Source organism: Camelus ferus, chromosome 2 (assembly GCF_009834535.1).
Source record: "Camelus ferus isolate YT-003-E chromosome 2, BCGSAC_Cfer_1.0, whole genome shotgun sequence".
Lineage (NCBI taxonomy): Eukaryota > Metazoa > Chordata > Mammalia > Artiodactyla > Camelidae > Camelus > Camelus ferus.
Window position 1 is genome coordinate 41230485 of NC_045697.1, and position 21332 is coordinate 41251816.

A 21332-nucleotide genomic window follows, 5' to 3' on the forward strand; every position below is an offset into this window, starting at 1 on the left:
ATGACACAAGGCATAAAATTCCATTCTGATTTCTATATATGAGAAAAGAAATATGAGAAGTAATTATAAAATGTTTTATTTAAAAAGCTTAGTTACATAATGTGGAAAAAATCTTAGTCAGAATGTTGAGTAAAATGAGTCATGTTCACTAAAGAATTCACACAGTATGGTTTTATTTATATAATGTTTAAAATCAGATTGCTTACAAACCTATCCATGTGATATGTCATAATAATGATTACTCTTGGTAATCAAGAACCGATTAGGAGGAAGGATGAGCGGGCCATCCTGGGTGCTGGAAATGTTCTCTATCTTGATCTAGGTGGTGGTTCTCTATGCGTGTGCACATTCACAAAATTCATCAGGCTGTACAATTAGGAATAATGCTTTTAAGCCATACATGGAAACAGTCTAAATGTCCATCGACAGATGACTGGATAAAGAAGATGCAGTATATTTATACAATGGAATACTATTCAGCCATAAAAACCAACAACATAATGCCATTTGCAGCAACATGGATGTCCCTGGAGAATGTCATTCTAAGTGAAGTAAGCCAGAAAGAGAAAGGAAAATACCATATGAGATCACTCATATGTGTAATCTTAAAAAAAAAAAAAAAAAAAAGAACATAAATACAAAACAGAAACAGACTCATAGACATAGAATACAAACTTGTGGTTGCCAAGGGGGAGGGGTGTGGGAAGGGACAGACTGGGATTTCAAAATGTAGAATAGATAAACAAGATTATACTGCACAGCACAGGGAAATATATACAAGATCTTACGGTAGCTCACAGTGAAAAAAAGGTGACAATGAATATATATATATTCATGTATAACTGAAAAATTGTGCTCTACACTGGAATTTGACACAACACTGTAAAATGACTATAACTCAATAAAAAATGTTTAAAAAAAGAAAAGAATAATGTTTTTAGTGAGGGAGGGTATAGCTCAGTGGCAGGGTGCCTGCTTAACATGCTCATCGTTCTGGGTTCAAGCGCCAGTACCACCATTAAAAATAAGTAAATAAACCTAATTACCCCCCCAACAATAATAATAACATTAAAAATGTTTTAAAAAAAGAATGCTCTTTACTATATACATTATACCTCAATAGTTTTAAAAAATCCTTCTAAGTATTAAATTAAAACACTAAATACAGTAACATTACATTTGTCAGCAAGAATGGAGCTTCAAGCATAACCTGCAACTTTCTCCTCTAAATATATGGCTCTTTGAATTTAGAAGATGGCCTGTTTGTCTACAGCCAGAGAATTTCAAATCAAAACACGTGTACTGACAGATTATGTGTGGGGGAGAGGTGGCACACTGCAAGTGCTTCATGTTCTTGTTAAACCCTCATTATTCGTTTCAAGAATGCTAGATATTAAATTAATGTCATGTTTTATAGTTTGTTTCCAGGGAACATGTTAGGTAATTTTATCCGGTTCAAACACATTTAACTTGAAGAACCTGTTAACTCTGGCCTTGCAAAGGCAGGGCAAGATGTGGCATGTCAAAGACAACTAATACACCCTGTTAATCAAGAAAATTATGGTCGTAAATAATTAGGAATGTAATATAAAGAGACTAGTTAGGATCTGTTCTTTTAAATTTGCATAGGCTATACAAAGATTTACTCAAAAGCTTTTAATCCACAAAAACTTCTGTATTTCTTATAAAGTCTTAAAAAACCAAACCAATTAGGAAGGCAATTTGAAGTTCAGTGCTTTGTCTCCCTTTTCCTGCATTAAGTGAGTTACTCTCCTTTGGTTCCATCAGACTGGAAGTTTCACATTTTCTTTTTGTTTTGTGATTATCCTTACAAACTTTAAGGATATTTGACTATGCAAACTCCAAAGTCAAAAAACCTGCCATTCTCATGAATAGATTCAAACCTTTAAGCTGTTTTTTAACTCCTATCACCTATCCCAGCCTAATTTTATTAATTTATTCATAATTTTAAATTTGACAACACTATTATTGATGTTTTATACAGCCAAACTTACTTAGATTTACCATCAAGTTATTGAATTCTTTTGCTTTCACTCCTTCCTGAAGCTTTCTTCTTCCATCAAAGTTCCCTTCTTCCTGAAATACACCTTTTAGTAATTTCCTCAGTGAGGGTTTGTTGATGGTAAATCCACCAAGTTTTCGTCTGAAAATGTTGATCTTTTTATTGAACCACATTAGGAGGACATTAAATTCTATCTGCACTCTTCAGAATGGTAGTTGTTACCCACATACGGCTTTTAAGAACTTGAAATGTGGCTAACATAACTGAAGAAGTGAATTTTAAATTTATTTTAATTTAAATTTTAAAATGAATGCTTAATCAATTAATGGAAAACTTTAAAAAGTATGCATGGAACAACTTGAGTACATAAACCCCACCTTTTCATCAGTACATTTCATGAAATCTAAATATTTTTGAAGAAATTGAGAGTCTGAAGTGAGATGTGTTGTGAGTGTAAAACAGATTTTTACTCAGTATTAAAAAGTGTACTTATTAATATCTTATACTGATTACATATTAAAATATTTTAATACACTGGATTAAGTACAATATACTATTAATTGCATCTAGTTCGTTTTAACCTTTTCGTAATGAGTCTCCTAGGTAATTCAAAATTATATGTTTTATGCATATTACATTTCCATTAGACAGTATTGTTCTAGGTTGAATTACATTCTTTATTTTTTCTTTTAAAAATAATTTTGAAGTATTCTTGTAGCAGTTTTAAGATGATATTCTATCAAATTATGATTCCACTGTTGCTGTTAAGAGGTCTGCTATTAGCCTAATTGTTTTTTCTCTTTGTGTCTTTCTGATTGATTTAAACATCTCTTTATTTGTTGTGTCCTCTACTTTCAAATCCATGAATCTAGGTGTGAATATATTTCTATTTATTTTGACTGTGACTGAAGTTTCTAGAATATGAGGACATATATATTTCACCAATTCTCAAAAATTCTCAGCCATTACATTTCCACTTACTGTTCTGCCTCCCATTCTCTCTGGTTTTCCTTCTGGAACTCATATTAGAGGTACGTTGGACCTTCTCATTCAATCCTCCATGAACCTGAAGTTCCTTACACTTTTAATATCTAGGTGATCTTTTCATCACTGTTGTCTAATTTTCTCTTTAAAAAGAAAAGAGAATCTATATAATCTGTTGTTTAAGATCTCCACTGGGGTCCTAAATCCCAGTTACTGTGTATTTCATTTCTAGATGTTTCATTTAATTTTTTTTTTTTTCATTCTGTCTGCCTTAACTTGCTAGGGCTGCCATTATAAATACCACAGACTAGGTGGCTTCAACAATGTAAGTTTATTTTCACACAGTTCTGGGGTGCAGAAGTCCAAGAGCAAGGTCCCAGCAAGGTTGGTTTCCTCCAAGGCCTTTATCCTTGCCTTGTAGGTGGCCATCTCCCTGTGTCTCCACATGGTCTTCCCTCTGTGCGTCTGTCCTAATTTCCCCTTCTTGTAAGGATACCAGTCATACTGAATTAGGGCCTGCTCTAATATCCTCATTTTAACTTTAATTACCTCTTTAAAGACCCTACCCTCATATACAGTCATATTTTGAGGTACTGGCAGTTAGGACTTCAACACGACTTTTGGGAGAACAGAATGCAGCTTGTAACACTGCCCATAACACTGGGTTATTCCTCCAGCCTTGTTCTTTTTCTTCAGTATTGCTTTGGCAATTCTGGGTCTTTTGTGATTCCATATAAATGGGCCTTGAGTTTTCTTTGGGAGACATCTAAAAATATATATTCAATCATCTTAACAGATAGAGGGCAATCCAAGTTGTCTACTTTTTCTTGGTGAGCTTTGGTAGTGTCTGTTAAAGTATGCATTTCATGTAAGTTGTTGAATTTTTTCAATAATACTGTTTATAAATTTCCCTTATTCGTCTCTATAGAATCTGAAATGATGTCACTTTTGCCACCTGTTATTGTTTTTCTAAACATCTTGTTGCTATGCTCACAGGGAAGCTATCAATTTTAAAACTTTACTGTCATGTATACATAAAATGATTTCATAGTTCTAAATAGGTATTGCTCATAATGACCTTAAAATAGTTACACTACCTGCTATCTGGAACCTCATCAATATTTGTTTTACAAAACACAGTAAGAAATGCAACAAGATCTTCTCAGTTTTCCAAGGACACTTCCTGGTAACTGAATTTTTTTAATGTAGACAATGAACCTTGCTTGTTTTTTTTAGCACTTCTGTTTATCAAAATACTTTATTCTTTACCTCTTTAATTAACTAATTTCACTAATTGTTACTCTATTTATTAAACAAGGAACCAGAAATAACTAGATAATGGGATTTTTATGGGATTTATATCCTTGCCTAAGTAAGAGAGATTGGGTCTTTTCCTCTGATTAGTTATGAAGAGGCAATTTTAGAAACAACCAGTCAACCACTCTAATACCTTAAAATCCCATAGACAAAAGATCTGTTTTATCCAAAGATTAAATTTTCACTATTAAAAAAAAAGTCATTGTCATGGGCAACTAATATAATTTTAAGTTAAATTTCCCAAGGCAGCAGTAATTCCATTTCTAAAAATTATCCAGAATGCATGTGAAAATAGCATCATATTTTATTATTTAGGACCACTGAGCCCCTGCATGAGTACATCCATGATGTAAAAGCTAAAATCTTAAGTATGTATACATTTTTAGACATAAGCTATGCTTTTCCAATCAGTTAATAAGACGGACCAAAATGCCTATAATTAGAAAGTCATGATATGAGACGACCGTTAATGAAATTCCTCCAGAACTTTTATTTCAATGATCATAATTAATCTCCCTAATTAAAGACAGCATCCCCTTAGTGAGGAAAAAAAAGTAAAATTCAGCTATCTACTATTTACAAGAGATACCTAAATCACAATACAGATATTTCAAAATGAAGGAAGGATAAAAGATACACTAGGTAAATGGCAAGGAAAAGGAAGCAGAGGTAGCAATATTAAGAGCAGAGAAACAAATTTATGGCAACGAGTAGTTAAAAAAAAAAAAGGGAAAAGGCTTATTTTATAATGATTAAAGATTCAGTCCACTTAAATTAGTCATTAGCCATTATATGCATCACATAAAACAGCACAAAAACAGTATGATGACAGCAGTAAGAAGACTGACACAACATCAGCATAGGGAGAATTTTAACTATCCTTAAGAATTTGACACAGCAAGCATACAAATAAGGATATAGAAGAAAGTTTTAAAAGCACAAACATTGACAAGCTTAAGTTACACCTTAGAAACAGAAAATAAACATTCTTTTCAAATACCAACAGAATAATACAAAAATAGACCATGTTCATAGCCACAACAAAATCTCAAAAAAAATCCTCAAAGTAATCACACAGATCATATTTTAATAATCACAAGACAATAAAACCTAAGGAACTTATAACAAAAGGAGAACCACTTACCATGATTGCCATCATCTAAATATTTCTTTGGAATTACACTTTTTTAAGAAGTTTTACATTTTTTCTCCTCTGAAGAGAATTTCATTTGAATTGATGTCTTCAAACAAGGTCATGCTTAGACATCATTATTTTACGTATAATAACCACAGCAACTTTGTTTTTAAAAAGACTAACAGCCTTAAATTACTAGGATGCTCAAAAAGATTAAAAAAAATAGACAATTTTCTCGACCTGTGTTCAATAATCCCCCAGTGGAAATGTTTGTTTCCAGCCTTCTATGTATAGGAGCATCAATTTGCACTTACATACCGAAAGAGACACAGGTTCCAGAAGATAGGGGAAGAAAGCCATCCATAAGAACTAAAAGATTTGTATAACAAACACAGAAAGACAAAGAAAACCAAGAGAGAAAAGCACATTTTAGAAAAACAAACTTCTTGGAAACCATAGTATTTTACCTGCTTTCCACCCCCATTATACTCCTAGTATTATTCATAAGGTGTCTACTAGAGAACCAAGACCAACATTATTCATCCACAAAATAAGCAAACAAAATAGCTATTTTTACTTCAATTCTTTAAAATAGTCAGAAGCACCTGTGGCAAAAACAGAGTGTGCTATCAAATTCAAGGAATGAAAAATCATAGATTTCAGATAAACTAAATCAAGTAAGAATGAGCTTCCTTCAAATAAGCATAAATTTCCAATTGGCAGTCATAATCTCTAGAATGCCATAGAAGCCAAATTCAATTTCTCTATAATACTGATGTTAATCAGTGAATTGGACTGAAGGCCTTATGGTAACCAACTTCCACTGGGCAGTATTTAAGATCCAGCTGCATCACAATTCATTTTATGAACAAATTCAGTCTCTTTATTGTAATATGCCAATGTTATGCAATAATTGCATCTCAATGACAAGGACTTAACATTTAAACATTCAATCTCTATTAATACAAAATTTGAAAGAAGGAAAACCCTTAGGTACTCAGTGTGCAGAAGGCTTTATATTCCATGAGTCATGGCCAGGGCAGCAATCTCACCATCAGTATAAGAAGTATTATCTCTCCCTCCTCTGAACATCCCTAGTACTTATTGTCTCCATCACATATTTGGCAGGCTGTTTTTAAGTAGTAAACTTTTTACACGCATCTGTCTGATCTGAATGTATCCCTTAAGGGCAAGCAGCAGTCATGCCTTCTAATTACTGGCATCTTCCACACAATACCTCACAAGTAGGAGATGCTTCTTAAGTATTAATTGACTATTGTTAAGTAACTGAGTAATGCCACCAACATATCCTTTCTTTAACACCACCTTTGGAGTATAGCTACCTGCTCTATACTCCAGAGTGCCTATGCTTTCTAAAAGTTCTCTAAAAAAACTAAAATGAAGCAAACAAAACAACAAAGTCTACTTATAATACCTAGATTTTAGGTAAGCGGCATTAGATAAAATGAATAAATTTTCTTTACATTAATCCTACCTCTAATCAAAGAGTAGACCTTCAAATACCTACGTTATAGCAAAATTAGGTGGGAAAACAACAACAGCAAGAGCAAAGCCTTAATATCTGTGCTCACTCTTCCCCCACGCTCTGGACTTTCCTTAGTCAGTGGTCACCTCCACACCTTCCAAAAGGTTCCCATGGCTCCTGGCCTTCCCCAATTCAATTGTATAATGGGTCTCAAACTTTAACATGTTTCAGAATATCCTCAAAAACTTGCTAAAGCACAAACTGCTGGGCTCCATCCCCAGAGTTCTTGTTCGGTGGGTGCAGGGTGGGCCTAAGTGTCTGCATTTCTAGCAAGGTGACAGGTGATGCTGATGCTAGTCATCCAGGGACCACACTCTGAGAACTCTTTTACTCTCAGACCCTCCCCTGTTTCTGTCACGTTTACTGTGCTTGATTAATTAATTCAAAACAACTTTAAAGTTTACTTCTTCCTTTAGATGAAGCTTGGTTTCTTCACCTTCTATTCTAAGTATGCGTTAGGTATGTGGTGTGAATGGCAAACACCATCTTCATGTGGAACTTTTCAGCATGGTATCAAACGTTTTTGGACAACCAAAGGGTGACTCCCTAACTTTTCCAGCTCAAAAATGGCACACAGTCATTTGTACCAGGTATCCACCTCTACAGGGAAGCAAAAAACTAGTTACTCAGTCTGCATTATCCCAGGGACGCACATACCATTCTCTCCACTGGGGATTTTTTCCCTCCCTCTTACCTAGGTTAACGTCTCCTCTTCTTTCAGGGTCTTAGCTCAGAGGTGACTTATACAGGGAAGACTTTCTTTTCTTCCTCTTGACCAGGTCAAGTTCTCCTACTATGGGTTCTCATAGAGTCAACTGTATCCCCTCCCTGCTAGCCCCTGTCATGTTTTCATTTTTACATTTGTTTATATAAACATTTTATGAATAGCTACTTTCCACACTGGACGGTAAGCTCCAGACAATGTTTTTGGGTTTGATCATCATTGTATTTTCAGTGCCAAGCATGATTATCAGTCACATAGAAGATGTCCTAATGAGGGTAGACAAGATCTGAGCTTTTTCAGCCCTAAGAGAGCAAGAGCATTCCTTTCTAGACTCTGCACCCTATTTGTTTTTCACCTATCCTATACTAAGAAAAAAAAAAGACTTACCTTTTCTGAATAATTCTTGGAGACTTTCGGCACTTTGATTTAATACAGCCCATATTTCTTCCTCCTGCAGGGGTCCACCCCGAACCTCCAAGGCCTCAGCTAGTGACACGTGCATATTACCTAAGAAACAAAGGTAACAGATGGCTTACACATCAGCTACTTCACTGTACTTGCAGTACTGAAAATGCGACATCATTGATGAAACTATGAGGTCCCTGACCACCAAAGTTCTCAATATAAATATAATATAATCCTACAGCTTAAAGTCATAGAGGGGAAAGGAGTTGGAGGAAAAGAACTCTCAGAACAACCAACTGCCCCAGCCCAACAGGGTCAGCCTCAGAGACAAAACTGGAAAACAGTGGTAGTGACTACGTCGTGGGAGAAGACAGAGACCTCAGGTACCAGGGGCCACCAAAGCACAGATGATTAAATCAAAGCAGCCAGGCCAGACTGAAGATCCAGGTTTAATTCTATTTATCCCAGGTAAAAAGAGTAGAGAGGAGTAGAGAGAAGACCCTACAGCCATGGTTGGGGAAGTTGGGAATAAGATGCAACACGTTTTTTCCATTTACTAGTTGTTTTCTGTATCTCTAATATATATAAATATGAACTGTGCACTGAATGGACTTAGCTATTTCTAAACCCAGCTTTGCTGCCAACTTCCCCTTTTCCCCTAGGAAAGTCATTTCACCTCTAAATTTCAGCTTCCCATCTTTGACATCGGAATAATAATAGTAATAACAATGCCATTTTGAGGTAGCTATAACAAGGAAAGAAGTTATGCTATAAACGTACTTTGTAATCTAAGACTACAGAAGTTGAATTAATAAAAAAATAAAAAAGATGCCTCGGTGGTGACATTTTGGGAGGGTCAATTTTTTCAAAGGCATTCAATTAAGTAGGTGATATACTGATAAAATTTAAGATTTTCTATGGGGCTCAATAATCCTATTTTCATTTTCGAAGAGGAAAACACAGCTAGTCAAAATCCTTCTGTATCAATTTTCCTAAATTGACACTCATTGAAAAGAAAATTGCGATCCAGGTCGAAGATGGCGGCGGTTGCGTCCCGGGTTTCTGGCCTGCTAGGTCGTTCCCGGCTGCAACTGCGGCGGCCTATGTCGAGTGGGGCCCACGGCGAGGAGGGCTCAGCTCGCATGTGGAAGGCCCTCACCTACTTCGTGGCGCTCCCCGGGGTCGGAGTGAGCATGCTGAACGTCTTCCTGAAGTCGCACCACGAAGAGGAGGAGAGGCCCGAGTTCATCGCTTACCCCCATCTCCGCGTCAGGTCCAAGCCCTTTCCCTGGGGAGATGGTTAACCATACCCTATTCCATAACCCTCATGTGAATCCGCTTCCAACTGGCTATGAAGATGAATGAAGAGAACCGGGACCACTACCCAGTGGGGACCACAGCACTGGTTTGGATCATTACTCTGCACACATGGACCAGAAAAGTGTATGGGACCTTAAGCTCACCTTGTATCCAGTGATGACCATTATACTGATCTTCCGTCCCTTTGCTTATAGCAGGAGATGGCTTAAATAAATAACTTAGTCATGAAAAAAAAAAAAAAAAAAGAAAAGAAAAAAGAAAAGAAAATTGCTCTCTCTAGTGATCACTAAGGTTTCTACTCTAATCAAACCAATTTAAGCATAATGTATATCTTGATAGACAGAAGCAGATGGGTTTGGAAAAGAAACTAAAGGGAGCAGAAAATGTTAAATACTTATGTTCTGTAATTATATCCTTCATTAAATTTTAAAATCAACCTATAAAAACATCTGTTTCAGATGAAAGTTGAATTTGTTTACTCAGCTAACAAGAAAAGCTAATATTTTCTTTTAATTTATATTTATGATCCTTTAACCCAGATGGAAAAAAAAAAAGCAACTATAGCTCTACAGATGAGGCCAGGCTTGCCCTGTTACTTTCTTTTTCAGATGTTTACTATAGCATTTTATTCTTAGAGTCTGCCTTGAGGGGTGTCTACTTAAATGTGCAATCTGGTACTTAAAAGGGAAGATAGAAGATATTGCTTTGAAAAAGCCAAAAGGGTTTTATTTAACTTGTACAAGAAGGGATTATTTATTTAGACCCCTCGCTGCCCCCACCAACTCTTTAGGTTTCTCATGTATTTTATTATACAATAGCGTAGTAATAGCACAGTTATTAAAGGGAAAAATTGGAAGCTTCACTCCTGTCTAAGAGATATCTGAGTAATTGCCTACATAAAACACTATATTAAATTGGAAGTTTCAACAGAAACAATCAGATACCAACGTGACCTGTGAGAAAGACTACTCTAGCAGATTTCCAAATACGGATGAGAACCGGTTAGTTAGCTCTAGAGCCTACATACAGGGTTTACAGAGTAGAGAGAAAATTGCATAAGGAGAATTTCTTTGAAGAGAGTTGTACTGATTTTCATGCCTCCCCCAAAGCAGGAGTGTGGGAAGGAGCCTCTGCTAGACCTCAAGCCAGTGAAAGAGGCTTCAGTGGGACCCCTTGGAGTGCCTGGCGTGTTCCCTGGAGTTGGGGAGGACACCACAGACTGGAGCCTGATACTTCAGGGGTCAAAGGCTTTGGCTATGGCTCTGAGGCAGCAGCCAGAGGGAGCAGAGGGCACACAGAGCTGGAGTGAGGGGGTGTGCTGTACTGGGAGCTGGCTACTCTTCCATTAGTTGGGTGGCAGCGGCAGAGGAGGTGGGCAAGAAGCAGGGCCACACAGCCTGGTAGCTAATGAAATTCTACCCAGATGATGAAAATGTCCCCAGATTTAGTTTGTGCTAATGGCTTTAGAACTCTGTGCCTATACCACAAACCACTGAAGGTTTATTTTAAAAGGGTGAATTGATGGTATGTCATTGATACCTCAATAAAGCCATTAAAAAAAAAAGAACTCTACCCAGACTACTACCAGAGGCTCCCAGGGTACTACCAGGAGGAGGAGGAAGTGAGGAGAGAGGAGGGGGACAGGAGGAAGTATGGGAGGGGGGAAGAAGAGGAGGAAGAGGAATTAGGTATTGGCTGGCAGAAGGAATGCTTTGAGGTGTCACAGGAAGCATAATTCCAGTGAAGAACTCTGAAGAACCCACAAAAGTATACATAAGAGAACGAGTCAGCCTTAAGCACGTAACAAATTCAAAGGCAGTGAAGCCATTTTGTAACAGGAGTCAGGCGAAAGACTGTCTCTCTACCTTTCTTCCTGTCCCCAGTTTAAATCCTGAGGGGGTCGGAAACAGCAACTTGCAAATGGATGGAGGGAGATGAGCAACAGAAAGAGAAGCCAACCCCATTGCCTTCTGCTTAGAGCTGTTCCTAGATGGGGGAGGGAACAGTGTTAGCTTTAAATCAAGATTGAAATGTTGCTTAATGTACCTACCAAGTAGGCACTTTAAATTATGGAACTGACACTGTATTTTTAACTCGAGTAACTGTAGCTATTATTATCAAAGGGTAAGAAGACAATTATGGACTTGAGTTTTCATATAGAGGCAAGAGACTACGTTCCTCTCATGAAGGAGAAAGAAGGAAAAAGAGAGAAAAAGGAGGGAGGGCAGAAAGAAAGAAAAGTGAAGGGTAAAATAAGTTGCTTATAATTATGCCTTATGTATTCTGTTGTAAAACAAATGATATACATCACCCACATACAAAGTGTTAAATCTTGAGATACTGTTTTTTCTGAATTCTTAAAAGACTGATTTTTAAATAAAAATTTTCCTATAAATAAGAAAATGAAAAGGTAAAAGTAACTTCTCAACACAACAGATTTTTTTTTCAGTGCTTGATTTTTCTGTCTACAAAAATGACGAATGATCCCTCTATTACTTGATTCAATCAGGTCTGAATTGTATTTTATTAATCCTCTATTAATGTTTATTAAAATTTTTTTTTGCCTATTCAGTAGGATCTCTATGTATCTCTTGTGGGAACTGGTTAGATCATGCAAACACAGAAGAAAACGTTTGTTTTTTTTTAAAGCAATATCATCCAGCAAAACAGAATAGATTTGGCATTTTAAATTCATAACTTTGCTAGAAGAGAGGTTTAAGATTTTAAAAAACTGCCTCAACCCTCCTATCACCCAATCTCAAGACAATGTAACATTAAAACAGCTTTCTAAAAATCAAACAAATAAACAACAACATAACTATAGCTTATAAACTGTCTACCACCACCACATCTGGTGACTGCCTATCATCATCCTCTCTGTTATTTTTATTCACCTTTACTACAGCTCTCCAGATCAGTAGCTCTGAAAGGAAAGAGAAAACAAGGAATGACAGAAATGCAGAAGTGGAAGAAGGATGCAACAATAAGAAAAAGGAGGGAGAAAAGCTTAAAGTCAACTAATAGATGAAGGAAACAGTTATGAAAATTCTTAAGAGTTTATTACTTCAATTGTTTCCTTTAGAGGAAACGCAGTACTAGATAACTTGGGGTATAGATGTATGACTGGCATTATCTTACTATCAAAAAGGTCCTGCTTTACAATAAACATAACCATATTATTCACTTTTATTTCCTTGAAAGTGGTAGGCTACATGATAACTAAATTTTTGGAAAGACTTTTGAATAAGAATAATTACATGACAGAATCAGAATCATTATTACGTTTTTGGTTAATACAGGTATTATCGTCATGACCTCAAAACTGTGCCCACAGAGTCAGATAAAGCCACAAAAAGATTCTAACAGATGTCACTTTAATCCTGAAGGATTTGTGTCACTTGAAAATAGGAAGTACATAAACGGGATTCCAAAAAGAATGAAATAGTAAACAGATTAACTGAATCCAATCAAGTGATATGACAACCTGTCTGGGGGTAGACTAGAAATGTTTTATACAGACTCTAAAGAAATAGGACTATGAGAATACCCTGTTTCAAGAACAAAGCAACTATAAAATAGAGCTCTGTGTGTGCCACTAGCTCGGGGCAAACACACACTTATCAGCCTGGCTAAGGACTTCTCTGGTCATTAAAAAATTATAGTGAGTTAAAAAAAAAATTATAGTGAGTTGAGAAAGCAAGCTCTCAAATTATAAACATCTTTAACCCAGAAAGATTTACAATGAATTTTATAAAAGATTAAGAGAGGCAAGTCCATATCTTAGTATTTTTTAAAATTAAAGAATCTGTACATAGTTGGTATTTTAGCTGTTTATAATGTTTAAGAGAAATAGGTCAGTTAGAATAACAGATTTGCCTTGTGATCCCAATTTAAGTAATGTAATTGAGAAAATTAGAGTTCAGGCTTGTATAAAATACCACTGTAATATATAAGAGAACTTCAGTCTTAGCATACTAATAAATTTTCATTAGAGACTTATTTAATTACTCAGAAAAAAAATTGGTTTTTTTTGGTTAGTCTGACAACTGAAATACTTTTGGAAATCAACTTTTAATTGTATGAATGTAGTTTAAAACAGTTAAAGGGTTTTAATTAACAAAGTCTGAAAATGGGATTATACACCCAATCAGAAGTCCCCTTAAAAGTGATTATTAAAATTTTCTACGAGTAAAATAAGTGACCTTAGAAACTTAAGAACAAGGTTTCAGAATTTGTAATTTACTAAGAATATTCATTTAAAGATAATTTTCAATAAGCTTTTCTGTGTACAATAATATCTTGGAGGCCATTTTTTAAAAGTTAGGAGAAAATCATTGTGATCTTGGGTCAAATTTTTCTTAGATACAACATCAAATGTGTGAACCATAAAATTTAAAAAATGATTAGATTTCATCAAAATTAAAACCTCTGCTCTTTGAAAAGAACTGTTAAAAGAATAAAAAGAAAAGCTATAAAAGGAAAATACTTATAGATCACATAACTGATCAAGGATTTATGTCCAGAATATAAATATATATAATATATTTATGTCCAGATTATATCCAAACTCAATAATATGAAAACAAACAATGCAATTTTTTTCTTATCAAATGAGCAAAAGAAAATATATGGATGGCAAATGAGCCCATGAGAAGATGCTCAAGTTCAATAGTCATTAGGACAAAATAGAAATAAAAACAATGAGATACTGCCACACAGCTATCAGAATTACTAAAATGAAAAAGACTGACCATGTTAAGTATAGCCAAGGATGTGGAAGAACTGGAACTCTCATACATTACTAGTGCGGATGTAAAATAGTACCAGTTTCTTTAAATTAAATGTAAGTCCACCACACGACCTAGCCATTTCACTCCTAAGTATTTACGCAAAAGAAATTAAAGCATATATCTACACAAAGACTTGTCCACAAATGCTTGTAACAGCTTTATTTGTAACAGCCCAAAACTGGAAATACGCAAATGTCTACCAACAAGCGAATGGATAAACAGATTTTAGTATATTCTAAATCTGGAATATTGGAATATTAATTAGCAATGGAATATTAATTAGCAATAAAAAGGGAATATTAATAATCAATAATTATTGATATATGCAACAGTATGAATCTCAAAATTATGCTGAGTAAAGGAAGCTAAACCAAAAAAAAAGAGTACATGTGTTATGACTACATTTATACAAAATTATAGAAAATGCAAACTATAGCTACATAAAACAGCTCAGCTGCCTGTGGATAGCACTGCCCTATGGAAGGGCATGTGGGATTGATTACAAAAGGGCATGAGAAAATATTTGGAGATGATGGATATGTTCATTATCTTGACTGATGATGGTTCACAAGTGCATACATATGTCAAAACTCATCAAATTGTACACTTTAAATATTTGTAGCTTATTATACATGAATTATATGCCTCAATAAGGCTGTTAAAAAGAGAAGAAAACAAACTAAACCTAACCAAAGCCAGAACAGCATTCATTTTCTTTGTCTTGTGAAGCTATCTAATTTTTTTTTTTTTAAGTCAGAAGAAACCAAACCCTAACATCAGGTAATACATGCTTTAAAAAAGTCTAACTTCTCCCATTAAAAAGAAATTTGTAAGACTAAAGAGATCAAAATCCATGGCTAAGGTCTGAGATCTTCCCTTCTTAGAGAGCCAAAGCATATCTAAGATGCCATGTAACTTACATTATTAAAGTTAGAATTTATGGATTGATAACACAATCTTTAAAAAAAAAATCATTATTCAAGAGAACAATCTCTTGTTTTTCTTTCAACTTCTAATTTCCTAAAGCATTTGAACCCGAAATTTTAAATAATGTGAAATTATTTCTACCTTTTAACTGTCGATCTAGAAACAGTCAACACCAAGACACAAGTATACAAAGTAGAAAGAATAAAAAGCACTATTAAGCTTTAAAAGACTAAAAGCTAATCTCCCTACAAACAAGTAATAAAATACACTAATATTTCTTTCCATCAGAGGGTAAGTATAATCAGGTAGTAGAGAAAAAATATTGTTGCCTAATATACTCAGGAAAGCCTAAGAAAGAATTGGGATTTTAAGGAGAAAAAGAGATAAAAGTAGATAAGTTTTAATTGGACATCGTCTCAAGGTAGAAAACAGCATGTGTCCAAACATTTTTATTGACGTTGGAGCAATGCTTAGTATTTGTCAACTTTTCCATTATACTTTCCCAGTGAGAGAAGAGAAACTAAAACAAACGCAAGCTAAACTGCCTTTCTGGGCCTCTGGCTCATGTCAACTGCTTATCTAAATAGAAATCATATATGCCTGTTCCCTGTTTTTCAAAGGACAGCTTCAAAAAACCAGAAGAAAACTTCTGGAATTTTTCAGCCTCTTTAAATGTATTATTTAAACTTAGGAGAAGAGTAAAATGGAGGGGGAAATCCCTGATTCCACATATTTTATACTTCTCCTCACCAAATGGGAGGTACCAACAGAAAATAATGTAATGGTAAGAACTTTGGTTTTGAGTATTGTTTTTTTTTACATCACCCCTCTTACCCACCCACTGACTTTTGTTCAGATCATTGCTTTAGAAACCTGCTCGCTGGTCCTCCTCAAAAAATGTGGACTTAAAATGTCTCAGAGTAAGTCACTAAAGGAAATAAATATGTATAAAGCACAAAAGACCAAGAAAAAATTCGTATTTGTCCTTTATACTGCAATAAACAAATTAATGTGGCAGGCAGAATTCTGAGTCTACCTCAACACTCCTTTCATGTTGTGAACTGCCTAGGTAGGGGTTATGTGACAAGGACCTGAGGGTGGCCTCTAGGAGCTGATGGTGTACCCCAGCCAACAACCAGCAAGAAAATGGTCCTACAACCACAAGGCACTGAATTCTACCAACAGACAGTGCACATGGCAGAGGGCCTGAACTGTGATGGATCAGTGATTCCTTTTCCACTTTCCACTCTGCCTTGCCCCGCTTTGAATCCGAATGTCTACAATAGTTATCCCATGCCTCTCCGACCATTTCACACTGGGAATGTTGGGGCAGTCTCTAGTTTTACAGGTTCTTAGATAAATGACACACAGGAGCCTCATTTATACTTAATTTAGATGATTTGGATGAGCTTCTGGACTTTGAGCTGATGCTTTAATAGGATGAGAACCCTAGAACAGTGGGAGGGGATGTATTTTGCTTGTGATGTGTGTATGGGGTCGGAGGGCATGAATAACTGAGGGCCAGAGGGAAGACTATGGTAGGCAGAAGTCTAAGATGGCCCCCCAAATTCTGGCCCCCCTGGTATACCTGCCTGTATAATCTTCCTCCCATGAGGATGGATGGGACCTATAAATATCAGGTGGCAGTGGCTCACTTGATTAGGTTATGTTGTAGAAGACTTTGTTGGAGCAGACTGGAAAAAGATTCCAAGACAGGGAGCTCCCTCCTGCTGGCCTTGATGACAACTGTATTGTAAGCTGCCTACAGAGGGGGCCACCTGGCAAGGACCTGATGGGCTGAGAGCAGACCATGGCTGACAGCTAGTGAGAAAATAATGAATTTACACCTATAGCTGCAAGGAACTGAATCCTGCCAACAACTAGTGAGCTGAGAAGATCCTCAAGCGTCAGATAAGATTTCAGCCTCGTGTGACCCTAAGCAGAGGACCCAGTTAACCTGTACTTGGACTCCTGACCCATGGGAACTGTAAGATAATAAATGTGTTGTTTGAAGCTACTGACCTTGTGGTAGTCTGTTATACAACAATAGAAAACCAATGCAACCAGGGTATATAGATTTTGAAGAAAATGTAAATAAAGTCAGTCCCCTTATTACACTTCAGAAGTTGTCTGGATAATGCTTTCAGGCCATTAAAATGGTACTCACAAGAGAGGGAACATTCTGAGTAAATTAATCTAGATACCAAGCTTTTTCCAAGCCTATTACCTCATTCTTTAATTGACAAAGCAATCTGCACTGAGGTGCCTCTTATCATACTCTGTTCAGGATGTAATGTTAGATGGTCCAGAAAGATTGACCAGAGCTCACTTGATCCAGAAGTGAAGTTAGCTAACATAAGCAGGACAAGCAGTGACAGTCTGTTGAAGAGGCTCCTGCTGCTCTCCCGATTTCCCACCTCGCAGCATTCGCAAGATCACGGCATACTTCTGTAGTTGTGATCTCACTGAGAAGCAAGAAGCCAGCTATCAGCGGTGTCAGAAGGCAGAAGGCAACAAACACTACCTACTCCACAAATACTAAAAGCTTGAATGCTGAAGGTGAAAGTGATGTCTGTCTCTTGTCCTTCCTTACAAATCGACTAAATCTAAAAAGTTTGGGGTAAATTTATACCGTAGTAAAATAAAGTAGCATGTATCACTCTGCATCACGGTGGACAAATCAACTTTGACTCCAGATAAAGTGCAAATAACTTCCCAAGTCACAGATGAAGCATAGTAAACCCATGCATACTCCAGTGACTACAAGAGTAATTTCAACTTGGTAGTTGGAGACAATCAAAATTCTTCTCAAACTGCTCCATTCTAAAAAGGATTTTGAAATTACCAATCTCCAGTTTGAAATGTTTTATACAACATTTCAATCTATAAAATATCTAAGTTTTCTATCTAAATTCAATAAATCTAAAACCCAAATTTAAAACACTAAACAGTGACACAAGAGGTACTCATACTGAATACTGCTCTTCATTATGCCATTTTTATTTTATCAAATATAACTGTGACAACTAAACTAGATGATTGCTTGTAATTTAAATAATGACATGACTTGCAAGAACTCATGAATCCAATCTCAAACCATGTGGTGTGGGCTACTCCCTTACTTTGTGGCAATCCAACTCACTCTACAAAGATGCATTTCTCAAGGTGTAGTTTTCATGTCTAATTTTTATTTCAATTAACTACACAGTAGTCTTGTGCAACTGTCATAAATAAGAATGACTAATATGCAAAAGCAATGGAGCCCTTTTCACATGAGAAGATTAAGGAATTCTGGCTTACAGACAAATAATGGCAAAATCACTTTGCATAAATTATTCAAATTGAATATTAATATATTACAGATTAGAATGGGAACAATGTATTCATCTAAAAATTCACTTGTCAAAATGCTGACATTGGTTTCTGATTACATCACATCATCTCTTTTAAGTCTAATCAATGCCAAAATTATTTTTTGCTCATATAATCTCTACCTGTTCTCATAAAGCTAGTAGTGTTCTCTATGTCCAGTTTTACTGGAGAATGCGTCCGCTGCCAAGTCTTCACCTAATCCCCTTAGGGGAGATTATTCCTAAATCTCTCTCCAGCCTTAAGATATCCTTGTTCCTAATTCTAGATTTTTCAAATTTAACTATGTACTGTACATTTTTGTCTGAATAGATACTGCCTTCTTGTATCAAATTCAGTGCATCTAAAACTCCAAACAATCTTTTCCTCCAAATTAGTCACTCTCACTATTCCAAGCAGATTAATGGAACAGCTATTCCTCTAGCTACCAGGCTCAAGTCCCTCTTCTTTGACTTTTTTTCCTTTCACCTTAGTCTTGTCACTGAGAACTGCTGCTTATTCATTCTTAATCTCTCTCAAATTAATCTTTCTTTCAAGTATCATTTTCCACTATCTATTCTTTCCTCTCATTTTGTATATATACATACTTTTGAGTTTAAAAAATAGTAATTATTCTTTAAATACAAATCTGTGACTTTCTTTCTTCACTCCAAATTATTTTGTAAGATTTATCTATGTTCATTTGTGTTGCATATTTACTTTCACTACTGATTAGGATTCCACTGTAATTTGGTTTCTTTCTTTCTTTCTTTTTTTTGCTAATAATGTTGCTTTGAACATTTCTGTACCCATATGCATAACAGCTGAGTAGAAATTCTAGGTCATATGGTATGCACATCCCTGTCATTTGGATAAAGCCAAGTTGCTTTTCAAAGTGATTATACCAATGTATACAAAGTGATTATACTCTAACAAGTAGCATAAAAGACCTCGCTATATCAAAACCCAATACTAGGTATTGACGGAGTTTTTTTATATCAAACTGGTAGTATGAAAATGGTTTCATATTATAGTTTTAATTTACATTTTTATAATTACTAATGAGGTTGAACATTAAATTTCTATTTAGTTACTGTATTAGTTTACTAGAGTTGCCATAACAAACACTATAGATTGGGTAGCTTCAATGATGGAAATTAATTTTCTCACCAATTCTGGAGGCTACAAGTCCAAAATCAAGGTGCTGGCAGGCTCATTTCTCCTGTGGTCTCTCTCTTCGGACTGTAGATGTCTGTCTTCTCCCTCTGTTTACACATAGTCTCTTCTCTGTGTTGTCTGGGTCCTAATCTCTTCTTATAAGGACACCAGTCTTATTGCATTAGGGTCCCAAACCTAGTTTTAAATTAATTTTGTCTTTAAAGACCCTATCTCAAAATCCAGTTACATTTTGAAGTACTGGGGGTTATAAGTTTTGGGGTGACAATTTAACAGTTACCATTAGAACTGTAACATACTTATACCTTGGCTTCTTGATTTATATACTTAAGTCTCACTAAAAAAATTAATTTCAAATAAACTACACCCTATCTACTTCACATTTCTAAATCAAAGATTCTAAAGCAGAGCTGTCATCAGATCATTAGTCTCCTCATAAAGCTCCACTAAGTCCCTACGGATTACCAAATAAACTCCAAACTTACCCATAAATTCATTTATTGACTATTTCTTATATAGTAAGTTTTACACTGAGTTCCCAAAAAACAAACAAAAAAACTGAGTAAGGTATGATGTCTGGCGTTAAAAAAACAAAATCTAAAAAACCCCTCAACATTTGTAGGTAAAGGAACAAATCAATGGTTGTAATACATTGTGGCATACGTTATGGCTCATTATCCCATGGGATTCCAAATGAGCATTCAATCAGATCAGAAATAAAGATATCATAAATAAAGATACCAGAAAGAATTCTGAGGTTGGGGTGGGGCGGATGACTTTTGGGTCAATATGGATGGATAAATAGGAGGAGGGCTGATGAAGATGAGACACAAAAGTTAGAGTTAAGGTCTTCCAGGCAAAGGAAATAACCTGTAAAACTAAAGACAGAGATATGACACAGTAGGAAGTGTTCAAATTCTGTAGATTATCTAGAGAAGGGGGAGGGGAGATGAGATGAGGCTACAGCAGTAAGTAGGAGCCAGATCATGTAGGGTGTTTCTGTGATTTGCTAAGTAGTTTGAATTTTATACTGAAACCTGTGAAGAGGCATTGACAAATTTTAGGGTGAGGCATAAAATGATCAAATTTTAATTTTTAAAGGATAATTTCAGTTATAGAGTGGGAACTAATAAAGGTCTTAAACTATAGATTTGGAAATCATCAGTATGTAAATGGTAGACAAAATCATGGGTTTGGATAAAGTCACTCAGGAAGAGCATATAAAGAAAAAGTTAAGTACCAGAGATCTAGAGGACACTAGCATTTAAAAGTTAGAGGAGGAAAAAGAGCCTATAAAGGGATCTGCAAGGAGACAACCAGAGAAATAAGAAGAAAATCTTTGTAATATGTTAGAATAAAATAGAAGTTTCAAACAGAAGATGGATAGAATACAAGATTAAGAACGTGGAGTTTTGTGCCACATTGTCTGGGTTCAGATCACTAGCTTTGTAACTTTTGGCAAATTAATATTTCTAGGCTCAGTTTTCTTCTCAAAGCAATTTATTACCAGTTCCTATCTTGTGGAAAGTTGGCAAGAATTAAATGAGATTCATATGAAATCCTTGGTTCAGGACCTGATACGGAGTATCACTAGCTGTTATCCATCTTTATCATTCTCAAACAACATAGAGAAGTCA

The 21332-nt window shown here is 35.6% G+C and overlaps 2 protein-coding genes across 2 annotated transcripts in view; one reads left to right on the top strand and one right to left on the bottom strand.

Annotated features, from left to right (window-relative positions):
• PTPN13 (protein tyrosine phosphatase non-receptor type 13) overlaps nucleotides 1-21332 on the bottom strand; it is a 179683-nt gene that overhangs the window by 126082 nt on the left and 32269 nt on the right. Inside the window, 1 exon segment of the mRNA XM_014563749.2 lies at nucleotides 8117-8236. Within this exon segment, the coding sequence (XP_014419235.2) occupies nucleotides 8117-8231 (115 nt within the window). The 5' untranslated portion in view covers nucleotides 8232-8236.
• LOC102511501 (cytochrome c oxidase subunit 6A1, mitochondrial-like) lies at nucleotides 9164-9699 on the top strand. Its single transcript, XM_032498740.1, has one exon. It carries the CDS (start codon nucleotides 9172-9174, stop codon nucleotides 9436-9438), a length of 267 nt encoding a protein of 88 aa, XP_032354631.1. The 5' UTR covers nucleotides 9164-9171; the 3' UTR covers nucleotides 9439-9699.